Source organism: Nipponia nippon, unplaced genomic scaffold, assembly GCF_047370975.1.
Source record: "Nipponia nippon isolate SJK-2023a ecotype South Korea unplaced genomic scaffold, ASM4737097v1 scaffold_8, whole genome shotgun sequence".
In the NCBI taxonomy this organism is placed as follows: domain Eukaryota; kingdom Metazoa; phylum Chordata; class Aves; order Pelecaniformes; family Threskiornithidae; genus Nipponia; species Nipponia nippon.
In genome coordinates, this window is record NW_028262402.1 from 2,041,875 (window position 1) to 2,056,637 (window position 14,763).

At 46.0% G+C, this 14,763-nt stretch overlaps 1 protein-coding gene across 3 annotated transcripts in view; it reads left to right on the forward strand.

Annotated features, from left to right (window-relative positions):
• ECPAS (Ecm29 proteasome adaptor and scaffold) overlaps positions 1–14,763 on the forward strand; it is a 64,060-nt gene continuing 49,297 nt past the window's right edge. The window contains exons 1-3 of one of the 3 annotated variants that reach the window (XM_087741494.1): positions 49–128; positions 551–595; positions 9,158–9,288. In XM_087741494.1, coding sequence (XP_087597620.1) covers positions 107–128; positions 551–595; positions 9,158–9,288 — 198 coding nt within the window. In that variant the 5' untranslated portion in view covers positions 49–106. Of the gene's footprint in view, positions 129–550; positions 596–5,404; positions 5,527–9,157; positions 9,289–14,763 lie in introns of those variants that run through there. The other 2 variants (XM_087741495.1, XM_087741496.1) reach the window with 2 other exon arrangements.

Sequence of the window (14,763 nt, forward strand, 5' to 3'; positions counted from 1 at the left end):
CTGGCGCCACGAGCGCCGAGAGGGGGCGCCGCTGCGCCGGCCGCCGCTCCACGGGCCGTTTCCCTCCTCCGCCCCTGCCGGGAGCGGGGACCGCGCCGCGGCCGTCATGGAGGTCAGCGCGGACTCGGGTCAGTCTGCCGCCCCCCGCCGCCCCTCTCCCTGGGACCCACCGGGAGCCGCGGGCGGGCGGGGGGGAGGTGGTCGGTGCGGCCCCCCGCCGCGCCCGAGCGGCGCCGGCGGGCCGGTGCGTGTGCGCGGCGGGGGCGGGCGGCGGGGACGATGGCTCAGCTCTTTCTAAATATAAAACGGCGGTGAGAGGAGGGCGGGCGGGCGCGCGCCGCCGGGGCCCGCCGTGCCTCGCGGCGGTCGGCGTCGGGGAGAGCCGCAGAGAGGAGGAGGAGGAGGAGGAGGGGGAGGGAGTCGGCAGCCGGCAGCCGGCCCGGTGCCGGTGCCTGTGCCGAGCCGCCGGCGGAGGAGAGGGGCGGGAGGCGGGGAGCGGCCGGGGCCGGGCGGCTGCGGTGCGTCTCTCACCGCCTCCCTCCCTCCCCAGCTGGCAACATGGCTGCGGCCGCCGCGGCTGCCCAGGACGAGCTCAGTAAGTGGCCGCGGCGCCGGGGGCTCGGCGCGGGGCGGGCGGGCGCGGGGCGGCGGGGCCGGGCCGGGGCTTCTCCGCGGCGGTGCCCCCGCTGCGGCGGGGCCCGGCTCCCGGCCCGGCGAGGCGGTGAGGGCGGCGGGGCCGGGCCCGGGCCCCGGGCAGCCATGTCGGGAAGCGGAAACCGAGGGCTGCGGCGGCAGGGGCGGCCTCCCTCCGCCCCGGCCCCTCGGCGGGCGGGGAGGACTCGTTGCGGCCTGCCGGGGCTTGCGGCCTCTCCCGCCGCTCGCCGGCTGCCTGACCTTGCGGGGCCGCCCCGCCTGCTCGGTGGGGAGGCGGCGGCGGCTCCCGCCGAGAGGGACCCCGCGGTGCAGGGGCGGCATCAGCAACCGGCTGCCCCCGTAGCCCCGCTCCCTGAAAGGGCGAGCAGCCGCCCGTGCCCTGCTTTGTCCGGTCGCCGTCTCCTCGCTGCAGAGCCGACGGAAAAGCACCGCACGCTGGAGCGTTACCGGGCCGCGCTGGGGGCGCAGCGCCGCGCTGGCGGCGGGCGTCTGAGCGCAGCCCGGCCCCTGCAGCTCCCGCAGGTGGCGAGCGCAGCCGGAGCCGGCGGTGCCGGGAAGCCAGCTCTGTATGGCGCTCGCCTCCGGATGCCTTGCTCAGTCTGGCGCAGGAAGCGATGGACTCCGCTTTGGGGAAGCCTACGAAACTTTAAAGAACAGTATTTCTTTCCCTGCTCTTCCCGTCTTGGAACAGAGCTAGTTCTTAGACAACCGTGAAGAGTTAATAGCAAGATAACGCATGACTCAGCCAAGCGAGAGGGCCTTTGGTGGCCCTGAAATAGTACTTGGCAACCAGCAGGGAGGAAGGGCAGAAGAAATACTTTGAGCATAGTTGTGCTATTGGCTTTCAGTTCTAAAGCATTTCTGTGTGATGTCTCGCTTGGGTTTTTTTTTTTTTTGTTGTTCTCGGTGTGCTGCTGTGTAGATAACATCCTCGTTCTCCTCTTTGTTAGATGTTACTGGAACTAGGCTGACTGGAGTAAGGCATGCGGTAATGGTGGGGATGTCCTCTATGTAGCCAAAGAGCCAGGATCTCACGTTGGAGTAAGAAGGATCTTTCAGTTACACTGATCCTTGAATCGGGGGACACAAATGCCAACCTATTTATTCCATTGACAAATGGGATAAATTGCAATCATGACCGTGAAAGACCTCACTGCTGCTGTCATCCAGGAGATTCTATTGTTCAGTTTTACAATGCTAACATGGCTCCCCTTGGTGAAACCAGTCGGTGTGAGATCTCTTGCTTGTAACTACTCAGCTTTTGTCTCTGTGTAATCTAGCTTCCCAGCCTGCAGATCTGATCCTGCAAAAAATTAGTCCTCAGCCATGTGCCGGTTGCTACACAGCCCTTTGTATTAAGCTGCGCCAAAAGAACAAATGTCCTTAGATTAAGATTCATGTTAATAATTATATGATGTCATTCAGGTTATTTGACCACTGCATCCTTCAGAATTCAGGGATTTTTGTTGGCTTGGTTAGAAATCTTTTTTTGAAGGCGGGGAGGAAAGAGAGTGAATTTTTTTGTTTTGGTTTGTTTTTTTTCCCTTTTTCCCTAGTACCTCATCTGTCACTATGCTGTACTCATATGTACTGTAGTCTTAAAAAATAAAGCCAATCGAAAAAGAATAATTTCATGTAGAGAAAGAGAGGGAACTAAACAGGCTCCGTCTGGGCCTACTGTCTTTTGATACATTTAAATAGTTAAATTTCAGCATATTTGGGAAGAAATCTGTTGCTTTTTAGGATGATGAGCAGTCCCAAAATAACAAGAATAATTGCTACTAGTTTTAGATTGGAAAACCAGTATTCCTTGTGTTATATATACATGGCTATAGGAAGCTTTGATCTATAGCTCCAGTCAAACACATAAAATCTTACTGTTTGCTTAAACTCTATGAGGGTGCTGCCAATTTTAGAGGAGAAATTGTTTGAAGGCAGCATAAGAATGGAGATACGGCAGTTCAAAAAATAATGCAAAATCAGTAAATTGGCCCTGAAGCCATAAGAGTTAAGACGCAAGAGAAAGGGAAATTAATCTTGAGTACGAATAGTCAGCCACTTGAATGGAGACCCTAAGCCTGGCATATTGCAGTATGCTATTCAAGCTTTTATATACGCTTTTCTATAAAATGGAAGAATAAGGTGAAAAAAGAGAATGTATCTGCCCTCCCCCAGGCCTTCCCAGCCTTTTCCAGTCAGATCTTGTAAAATAACCTGGTGACTGGCCTACTTTTACAAATACCCCCTTAAGTGATTTGGCTGTAGGCACGCGATGGGTTACTGTTAGAGCCAGGAATAGCACCAGCAAATCCTGACTCACTGTTTGCTACTGTAATGATACTAGATATATTTTCTCCCAGAGTCTAACACCATTTGAACAAGAATTCGGCTTCTATTTTAGTAGTGGCACAATAGACAAGAACTTTGCCCTATTCTGCACGCAGAAGAAAGGATAGAAACAATTGCTTAGCTCTGGAGGGGCTGAAGGGTGTGTTTGAGCTTTTGCTTTAGCAGGGATCTGCCCCTAAAACTACTCCTGCTACCCAGGCAGTGAAGTTGAAACGCTCCTGTGTCCAGTACTCTTTATTCGGTATAGGGTCTTTTGGAGAAAATGTGGGCTATCCTAGTGTGAGGTAGTGGTTCTACAGAGTTCAGGTAATGGAGGAGGGTTTTTTTGTTTGTTTGATTTACTGAAACAGTTCTAGAAGTGCTTTAATGTAGTAGTCCCACTAATCTGTCAAATAGACACTTTTCGGAAGAGTGAAGCTAAATTCCACCTTTATGTATGGAATTTTGCTGTCCCACTTTCTGCTCTGTTTTGCAGAGGACTTGGACTCTCTTTTGGGTTCCTAGGATGGTTTTCTGGTGATTAGTTAAATTATGAAGTACAGTTAGCTTGACATGTTCTAGCCCCGGTGGTTTGACTCAGTTTTCATAAAAAGAAGGGCGTGTGTTTTACTTGGTACTCAACTACACAAATATACATTGCTGAGGGGTCTGTGCAGAATAGCTGATGTGCTGTGCATAGTATCTATGAATGCCAGAGGGAGCTAATTCTTTACCTTGCATAAGGACAGCCTGGACACATGAAATGGAACTGCACTGAGCTGAACCGAGAGGAGATTTCTTTGATAAAAAGATGGATAAATGGTGAACTAGCTACCTCAGTAAGGCCAAGCATTCAAAGAGCTCATTTCCATGATTTTAATTAAAAAAAAAAAAAAAAAAAGGAAGGGAAATGCCCTTGTTAAAGGAAGGAAAACATTAAGCTGTTTATTTATTTACTTTATGCTTTCTGTGTCTTTCTCTCAGTTGTTCCTTTTGGCAATCTACCATATACCAGAAGGGGAGGAAGGGGCATGTTGTTTCTGTAAGCAGGCTGGGGTTTTGCTGTTGGCTTGGGAGACTGCAAGATCAGTTCTGCAGTAATAAGGCTTAGAAATAACTCTGACCCTTTTATGGACAGTGTTGCAGGATTTGGAAGTCTATAAAGCACAAGTTAGAGCCTCGTTGTTGATGTGACTTTCTTGTAAAATTTGTATACGTTATCTGTGTCTTGAAATCTAGTTCTTTCCTTTTTGCATGAGGTGTGGTCATAAGTGCTGAAACCTGTATTCCTCATTGTAGCCTTAAATGGAGACTGGAAAGAACCAGAAGTGAAACATGCATTTTCTCAAGGATAGGTAACTGCATTGCCATGGTAACTTGGGGATTTCAAATTCCAAATACACCATGTCTGTTGACACAAATTGGATGCTGCTGCTGCTGGAAACGGGGGGATACAAAGATATATCTTGTTTTCCTGCCACTTTGGTTGTTTTACATACAGCGAAAGAGAACGTCTCTTCATATGCAATGCCCATTGTTAAATTCTCCATATTTATGTTCATCCTCTTGTAAACGCTTTTTTTTTCCCCCAAGAAAATGCCACAAAAAATGAAATATTGTGTACAAATACTATACAGCAGCATGGAAAGAAGTTGTAATTTTGCCAAAATGCATGAATATCTGTTACAAATTTTTCATGGGCTTAATTGTATGTATTTTAAAAATAAAACTACCTGGTGTTAATTTTTCTGCTCGTGCAGTTAATTCTTGATTGTGTAATCTTATTTGGGTTATTCCTTCCAACAGTCCCTGGCAGAGCAAGGGGCTCTCCACAGCGGAGCAAATTGAGAAGGCTCACGGTGATCTCAGTGTGCCCCACGCTCTTCCATTGCTTCTGACATGCAAGTTTGTTCTTGGAGTAGTTTTTGTAGAGCCCTGCAGGACTGGGCACAGGGTTTTCCAGTTGTGTTTCCAGTGAAGTCTTCTTCCTTTCCTCCTTTCTCCCTTTCACTTTGACTTTCTCACCACGGTAAATCAAAACACCCAAAAGATTATTTTTTGGTTTTTGGGTGGGTTTTTTTTGGTAAATTCTCTGGACTGCATTAAAAGTTGCTCCTTTGCCTCTGACAAGCATGTTCTTCCCCCAGCCCCATGTTCACCAGAGTTGAACTGCAGTAGATTGACTATGGACATAATTTTATAAACATATATAATTAGCTAATACAGAGGGTGCTGTAGGTGGGAACCAATACTGAGGAAATATTATAGTCCTGAATTTGAGATGAGGGTTTAATGTGAGATTGAGGAAGGAGAAGCCTTTGTAAAATCCCAGATCTCTTACGTATTGGCTTTTTAGATGGGGGTAAAGCTATGCTTTACTAAATGTCATCCCTCCATTACTTCTTTCTTCCAGTGCTTCCAGAAAACTTTAAAAATCATCTTTAACTGTATTGGTCAGCTTTCAAAAGGAAGAATTATAGGAAGCGTGTCATTGCATGGGCTGCATTTTAAGTTCCATGTTGGCTAGCGAAGGTAAAGACTGAGGTGCGTAAAGCTTTCTCATTAAAACTCAGTGCTCTTACTGTCAAGTTGTGGTAAGATTGCTGTAGTAGTTAATTTCAGTTGCTAAGGCTTATTCAAAACGGTTTGTGTCTTTTTTTTTTTTTCCCCCCCTATGGTATGTAGCAAAGCGAGTTAGACCTCTTGCTTTACTTGTTTTTACTATCATATAACCTGGTAGTACCCCTCTGAAATCACAACTGTGCAGTTTTACAGTCAGCAGTAGGGGCTGTAAAACTAGATGGAGAAGGTTTTGGCTTCCTTCTTAAAAACTTGTGAAGTGCACGATGTGGGAATATGAGATGGGTTGGGAGCAAACCCTTTGTCTTGTTTGATGTCTGATGCACGGCGGTCTGCTCGCTGGTGCAGGCTGGACGGAGAGGCTAGGTGAAGGTTGTGAGAGGACATGGGGCAGAGAGGGAAAGGAGCTGCCCCGTGCCATCCAGCAGGTCTGCAACACACATGGAAGTAGGATGCAGTATCTGAGTCCCAGATATTGGGTCCCTGGCTCTCCTCTCTCCTGGACCATTGCGTGTGGCGCTTTAAATCTCCAGCGTTTATGCTTTCCCATCATGCATGCTGTCAGCTTGAGAGATGGTCTTAATTGTAGTAGAATAAAAACTGGTGAGAAAATGGTTGATGTGCAATACTTGGGAGGGTTTATAGCTCTTTGTTTTCCTGTCCCACTGCTATGGATACAGCCTGCATCCGCAGCACAGGAGAGTGCTCTGACCAACGCCTGACCAGTTTCTTAACTGCAGCCAGGTGATTAGGCTCCTTGAATTTGCTGAAGAGTCCCGTCGTGCTTATGGTTAAGGGAAGGATACCTGATGGCAATATCAGGGCTTAACTCACTAAGCAGCAGAGATACAGGGAAAGTAATAAACTGCACAGGCAGCCTAAACAAAGGGGTAGCTTTTTTTTCCTCCTGATCTCTGTTATTGTTATAATTATGGTTGCTGCTTGTAACAACAGCATAGCGGAGGAAGCTGGAAATCGGGTAGATGCTTGCAATTCAGGCGTTGCTGCACTTCCTCTGGGCACCTGCGGAGTCGTTTCTGTGCCTTTTGGAAGGTGTGCGTAGTCCAGTGGCTACAACAAATGGCTTTACAAGTAACTTCACTCTTAAGTGTTTCCTTACACTTGAGTCTGATCTGTTGCCATGTGAAGGAACATGTTGGGGAGGTTCCTCAGTCAGCTTGCTTGAGGACGGTGGGTCTGCAGTGATCTCCTGGAGTTCCAGGTCCAAGGGGACAGATTTGATGATTTCACTCATTGTTTGAGTTATTTCAGCTGCTTGGTGTGGCCTTAGCAGTCCCCTAGTGCTGGCGGGGTCGTGAGACACTGTGGAGGTCCTGGAAGGGGAGAGATCATTGCGGGGGGCAGTATGTCGTGAAAAGGAAGGTGAAGAGAGAAAGAAATTGTTAGGATTTAAAAAAAGATACTTGGAATATGGGATAAATAACATGAAGTTGTTGACTAGCTGGCAGCCTGGTTGGTCCGTAAAATCCGTCTGAAACAAGAGATTGACTTGCAAGTCAGTTTGCATTGTAGGTGCTGCAGAGTTTCAGTTTGTAATTTCCCTGACAGTAAAATTTCATAGTCCTCTGTCTTTTCAGCTTGCCTGTCATATTTGCCCAGCAGAAAATAAAATGTTGGAAGCGATATGTTTATGTTTAATCTGCAGCTGGCAGAGGAGGGATGATGTTGTGAGGACTCTTAGTGCAGGGATAGCACAGATTTAAAAAACAGGACAGTAAGGGCTTCTGCAGCTGCATCATGATAGGTTTCCTGGCTAGAGCTGTATTTGCATTTGAACATCCTTTTTTTCACTTAAGTTTCAACCATGTCCCTTTGCCTCAGTCTTTACCCCTGCCCTGCACCAGTGCTTTATTCTTTCTTGCTTCTGTAGTCCTTTACAGCCAGCTCAGTGATCCTCTTCCGCTGAAGGAGGGTTCTCCTTGGTCTCCCTCTAATCTCAGCTTGCAACAGGTAACCTTAGATTAGCCTCTGGGGGAATGGTTTTCCGCTTGTAGGATATCTTAAGACCTGTAGTCCCTTCAGAAGCCCTGGGTCTCATTGCTGCCTGTGGATTTGGCCTGCAGTGCTGCACTATGGAGGAGAGACGCTCCTGATCTTGTGCACAAGGACTACTCTTGGTCCAGCCGTCGGGAAGGCTGCTGTGCCAGGGAGGTTTTGCTTTGCGACTGGTTTAGCTCTTGGGGCAGCTGCATGCTGGAGCTTAAAATAGGGACTCTTCCAGTCTTTGTATAAAGACAGATGGTGCTGAGCCCTTGTGCTTGAGCTGCTGACAGAAAATTCTGGTCTCATCTGTTTCCTTGAAATGATCTTCTGCTAGATCACTGAGAAAACAGATGTTTATAGCTTCCCCCCCTCCGCCCTTGATCTTGTAGGAGTTGCAACTTCTACCTCTTTGCAGATGTTAAAAAAAACTTTTTTGTGTGTTCCTTCCCGGGTCTGGGGAGGAGACCTGCTGGCTAGAGGAAGGTGAATTTCTTACAACACTCCAGCAGCTTCTTAGAGTGATAACAGGAGCTTTGCGGTTTAAGTTACAGCAATGTGTCCTGTGTTTCACGCTTGTGATCTTACTCCTATTGATGATTAATGCTGTCTTTTGGAAAAAAGGTCAGCAAATTGTAACAAATCAGTAACTGGTTCAGTCAACATTTGTACAGCTTTGTAAAGATTTTCTGGAAGACCTAAGTGGCTTAACAGAAAGTCATGGGCAGAAAAGGTTAGCCTGTGTCAAGATGTCCTGTGAATACTCCCATGAGTATCAAATTTACGCTGGAACAGTAGTCTTAAGCTTTCAGAGAACGTTTTTCACTTTGTAGTTTGTTTCTTGTGTTTTCAGGTGTGCAGCCTGTTTATTTGTATGCAGCTGCCGTGGTGTGGCTTGCCCCAAGCTTATAACTTGTGCTTTGCCTAGGCTCTTTCCTTTCTGCCATACTAACCGTAATTGGTCTTGGGTTCTGTTGTACGTGCTCGGTGGTTTTGTTCTGTTGACATGACATCTACAGCAACGGGGTCCCTGTGCCTGACCGGAGCCCTGGATTTAACAAGAATAATAATGAGAATTCGACAGATCTTGTTGCCCTCTAATTAACTAGTGGAGATCCAGAACATCATGGTCTGAATGCAGATCACAGCCAACGTGTTTTCAAAAGTTCGCAGCCCCACAGCCGCACACCTTTGCTGTCAAAGCAGAAGGGGCAGGAAATGACCTGGAGATCCTAACCTTCTGTTTCACCTTTGGAGATGTTCTAGCCTCTACTTGAAACACAGCGTGAAGCAAAGGAAATCTTAATTGCTTCTGGTTTTGATAGGAGTGGTCTCCACATAATTGTGGAGGCTAGTTCTGGAAGCTACGAGGCTGGTTTCTGCCATCAACAGTTTGCTCAGTTAGTGTTAAAAATAGAAGATGGATCTGTGTTGAGTGCTGTTGAAATGGAAGTACTTTAAGAATTGTGTGCAGCTTTTCTTACAGGCCCATTAGGGGATGTTCAGAAAAAGTTGTTTTCTTGCTACAGCAATTTTGAGTTTCAACCAGTTTCTCTTTTCCTTTTTTTTTTTTTTTTTAAAAAAAAACCTGCAGATCAACTTGAACGTGTGTTCTTGCGTCTTGGCCATGCAGAAACAGATGAGCAGTTACAGAACATTATTTCCAAATTCCTACCCCCTGTTCTCCTCAAGCTGTCTAGCACACAGGAAGGAGTTCGTAAAAAGGTAAGGGTGCAATTTACCATAATGGTATGTTTTCCCAGGCAGGGAAAATGAAATGCTGCTTATGTATCATGATTTACAACACTTGGGTGTTCTCTGTGGAGAAATTTACTCTTTGAGGAGTAGAGAACAGGTTTATTACAACTGTTAGGGCTTAAAGAAAACAGTCATTGCTTGTACCAGCAAGGTCTTTTGCAGATGTGTGGAGGCTGCATTTGCTTCCGCTTGATGCCAGCTAGCTGTGAGTTAGCCTGAGGCCAAGACTTAACTGCCATAGAGGCAGTTGCTGTGGCTTCCGGGTTAGGGCTGTTGTGCCTCTACCTGACTTATGGCACTTGTGGAGCCAGCTTGCTTCTATGTGCAAAAGACTGTGAAGACTTACACATTGATGTCATTCACTTGTCTGATAACAGGAATAGGAGCAAGGACCAAACAGTTTTGAAGATGGAATTTGATACCTACCTAAAGGAATTCCGTTCCCTGGTACAGAAGGCAGCTTTATCACAGAATTCATCCAGGTAGATATTAATTCCTACCTCCAAAACTGCGTGATCCTTGCCTGGTTACTGGCATAGGAGCAAGGACCAAACAGCTTTGGAGATGGAATTTAGTATGTACCTGGGGATTTCAGTTCCCTGTATTACGTTATAGGATAAAAGCTCATCTGCACATCTGCAAAGGAGCACAAAGACACAATAGCAAGTGTAGAAACCTGTGTAATGCCCTGCACCAGCTACTCCTGGGCCCATTGTAGGAGGCATCAGCCCATCAGATATCCATCTCCACAAGCCCAGGGGAACACAGAGGCATCATGGCAGGCAGGCAGCTAAGGACTCGGAGAAAGGAGCACCATGTCCAGGTCCTTTCCAGGCCTGTCTGAGGAGAGCCTTAGCCCCACTGTCCGGGCATGAAACCCATCAAGATGAGTTAATGCCAGAACACCTTTTGGACTGAGGGCGCTACCTAGGGGTAGCGGACACAGTGGGATGCAGGGGAAGAGCATTTGGGGATTGCACAAGCCTCCTAATGGGATGTTTAGTGGAGGAACCAAAGGCAGGGAAAGGGATGGACCTATGTGATTTGGGGAGGAGCAAGTGTGGGGGTCTCGGGGTGAAGCCCACTGGTTAATGTGTGCCTCTTCTGCTTGGACCTTGGGGGCTTGGAGCTGCGGCAGCCTCCCCTCTGCTGGGCTACTGAGCCTGGCCCTAGTTCCCTGACACCATCTACTGGTCGTTCCCTCTGTTCCTGTGGCCAGGCAAGGACCAAACAGTGTTGAAGATGGAATTTAATATGAACATAAAAGAATTCAGTGATGTAGCTGCCTTCTGTAGCAGGGAGCTGAACTCTGTTTACTAGCAGTTTTTTTTTCATAGGCCTGTGTTCTTGCACAAGTCTTGTGTAACAGCAGTTGTGGGATTGCACGATGGGGATCGCTAAACCTAGTGTTAAAGGCAGAAGAGATCTGACCTAGTCTGGATTCAGACAGAGGAACACCTGCTTGTGTTCCCTCTTCTCCCAGGAGGATGTGAACAGAAGAGGCAAATGGGGCAGCAGCAGCTGAATACAAGAGACTTGAGCAGCTGGATCAGAAAGCAAAGGATGAATTCTTGTCCTTGCAGCTGTTCATCAAAAGGAGCTGCCTGGTGATAGAGGCGGATCAGAACCTTTCTGAGCAGAGTGCAGATGGACTGTTGGGGAGTGGCGGTGGAAAAAAAGCTTTTTATAATCCCCTCTTTGTCTTGTCAGAATAGGGAAATGATCATGCCTTCACTGGGTTTATGAGTAGATTTCAGAACCTGCAAGTAACTAGAACACAGATTTTTCTAGAAGTTCTGCACAAAACGTGGTCCTGACAGTGATCACATGAAAGTGGATCCATAGATGTGAAGCCATTCTACTGTGCTGAAGGACAGATACTCCAACTCAGATGGAGGATTCTTCTGAATACCTGCTTATCACGTGCACTTGAAGCTGTTAAGAAAAGCATCCAGCTAGCTAGTGAAATTTCTTAGGGTATTTTTACATGATATTTTTTCCATAAACTGGAATTGTTGTTTCTTTTTTTTTTTTTTTTTGGAGTGTTGTGAGATTCAGGAACGGGGGAGGACTGTGCCTTTGAAAATTAAATTTTAAGAGGCCTCTCAAAATCACACAGCATTCTTGCAGTATATTGTAGTTTTTGTGTTAAAATGAATAATGAAATAAAACTTATTTCTTTTTCTTCCTTCTGTGTGCTTAAACTATAGATTTTTATCCATACAAGATGATGATAATATTATAAGCAATTACAGCACTTCCCTCTACTTCTTGGTACTTGTCAAATTCATTGAAGTCAAGGAAATTACCCTGAATTCTGCTCTTGCCATATCAGTGAAGGGAAGTTGACTCTGAGTGTTCTGTTTGCATAATAAATTCAAAATGTAGCATGAAGGCTCTGTATGTGTTGATTTTTTTTGTTTGTTTGGTATTTTTTAAATATCAAAATAATTTATCATTGAGACAGAGGGGAGGGGAAGACTGTCAGTTTTTTATTCTAATGAACATCAGTGAAGTTTTACTGTGGAGTGTATAACCTGCAGCTGAGTCTGTTCGATGTGCACATTGCCTTTTTCTGTTACATCAGAACTCAGCTTTTCAATCTTCTACTTCCTCTTACTTTGCTGTTAACGTGGTGGGAAAATGTCTTAAGAAGTCTGATGCATTTTCAAATGCTAATGACTTTTAAAGACAAATGCCTAGCTTTCCAGTGGTAATTTTTCCTGGTGGACAACAAAGAATGTGACTATTGTTCAGCTCTAGCCTCAAAATTGTGTTAAGGCAATGTAAATAAAGCAAAAGCATATGTTTTTTTACATGAGCACTCAGGCGATTGGAAAACTAATCTAATAAAGCAGGTGAAATAGAATGGAAAGAGAAGGACAAGCTCTTTGTTCACCCAGTGACTGACTATAGGCAGTGACAAAACTCTGCCATCCCATGTCATGTCTCTTTCCTGCAATTATTGTAGTGGTTAAAAAAAAGGAAACACAACAACAAAAGTGTGCCAACATGGTTAATTGTAGTTTGAAAACTTACACCATTTTGACAGTGTAGCTTTTGATAGTATAGGTATGTGAGCAAAAAAAGAGCATCTGTGTGTTGCCAGTGTGCTGCTGATGTGTAGATCAGTATGGTTGTTCAAGGACTTCCTTTCACCCAACTTCAGAAGCATGGTGTAGTTCGTTCAGTACACCAGAGACATTGACTACACTCTAATTTGACTCCCCAGACTAACTTTCACCTTAAGCTTGTATTGCTAGAATGGAAAGCAGAAATTAAAATTCCATTTTTCTTCCTGCTGCCTTAACTGCTGCTTTGCTGGTCTTATCGCTGCCCTTAATTTTGTGACTGTCAGGTCAGCATTACTGCCTCATTCAGTAATTTGAACTCACTGTCCTCATACATATTCAGATCTAGGATGTAGTCTAGGTACATGGATAAACTTGCAATGCCTATATACCTTCTTAATCCATTTACTCTGAAAAGATAATCCCTCTTCAGGCCACAGTTTGACAGATGAGTTAAATTCAACTCTAGGATGTCTTCTGCCAAATCAGTTACCCTAGCAGTGTCACACAAAGAACTAATCCAGGGTAAATACACTCCGCTGGTTCAGATGTATGTGCTCCAAGAAGTACTGGTGCGCTGGCAGCATTTGTGCCAGACTGGATACCGTGTCACTTTATGCAGCCCACATGAAGCCAGCAAAAACACAAGAAGCAGTCATACTCGAAGTGCAGACATTTGCCTGATTCAAGTCAGATGGTTACGGCTGGATGAGATCCTTAGTGTGCTGATTTGATGCTAGTGATTAGAGAAGCAGGACATGAGCTAAACCCTCACACATACCCAGCTCCAGCCACGTCTTTTTACACCAGCCACTCATGGGTAATTTGAACAGGTTCCTCAAACTCTGTTGTAGTCATACGTGTATGTTTCTCTTCCTTCACGAAAAAGCATGTGCACAGTGTTTTTCCTCTATAAAATAATAGGAATTTGTGGCTGCTGTTATAGTAATTTTGTAACAGCAAAATTTGATATCTGTCAGCATTACTTAGTTTGTCAGTTTATCTCTGGTCTCAATTGCATGCTTGTGGTCAGCTATGCAGTTTCTCTGGATTATATCCGGACATTATTTTGTTTGATACCTAGTCATGGAGTGGATGCAAAGGTGATGTCTTAGCTCATTTGCAGCTCAGCAGGTGTAAGGTTCTGCAGTTCCCATGATCAACTTCAGTAACAGCAATTTAGCTGCTTTGTCACCATGCTATGACCAAGGTAATGAGCCATCAAAAGCACAGGACAGTGTGCCCACCCTGGCTTTTTGACTTGAATTGCTTGAAGTCAACATGCATCTAGGACTAGCTCTGTCTGGTTTTACTGGAGCTGATCTGACTTCATTTAATGTCCTTTGTAGTTTTGCACCACCTTGCTTGAGAATCTGATAGGGTTTGTGAGCTAGATGCAGATGTTCAGTGTGATTTCTCAGAACCCACTGTTCCAGAGTGGAGATTGTCTGTAGTTTTTCAAGTTCCTCCATTCAGTTATGGTATCTCATTTAGTGGATTTACAAATGACACTTTGCTGATGCTATGCTAAGAAACTACTTCATGGGATTGTAGAATCATGGGATAATTCAGCTTGGAGAGGACCTCAGAAGGTCTCCAGACCAACCTCCTGCTTAAAACAGGGCCCATTACAAGTTCAGACCAGGATGCTGAAGGTTTTATCGAGATAGGTCTTGAAAAACCTCCGAGGATAGAGACTGCACAGACTCTCCGGGCCCCTGCTCCACTGCTTTAGAGTGCTCATCATGAGGAAGTACCACTCTGCACCTCTCTTGTTTCAATGCGCTCCAGCCCCTGCTCAGCTCGCCGTGCGCCAGAGCCCAGGGCCACCCCACAGAGTCGTTGCCTGGCCCCACCGGCATCGCTGCCGGGGCTCTGCCTGCCCAGGGCAGGGCTGCACGGTGCTCCCGCCTGACATTCATGGGGCTCCTGTTGGCTTCTTCTCTTGCCTGAAGGATTTCAGTCCTGTCTCGTTCCACTCCAAACATAGTTTTCATACACTTATTTGATAACCTTATTATAAGTGGAGTTTTTTTCATTGTTTTTTTGTTCTATGTCGTGAATTGGAGTTACTCTACAGCCACAAGATAGAGCAGCAATGCAGATTTCCAAGCCGGGCTCACTTTTGAGGGAGCCAACTGTGTAGAAAGAAGTGGTCATCCTCAGTAATCATTTCTTCCTGACATTTCTGTTGATGGAGGTTATTGGTTGTGGCGTGGTTTGGGACTTCTTATGTGTTTGTCTTAGCAGTGACTTGAGACATGTCAGAGTGGTTTCAAGATAATACAATAAATGATGGGTACCATTTTCTTAAAGATTAAATAATTGGGAAGCTCAGGCCTGATCTCAAAGAATCATAGAACCGTAGAAT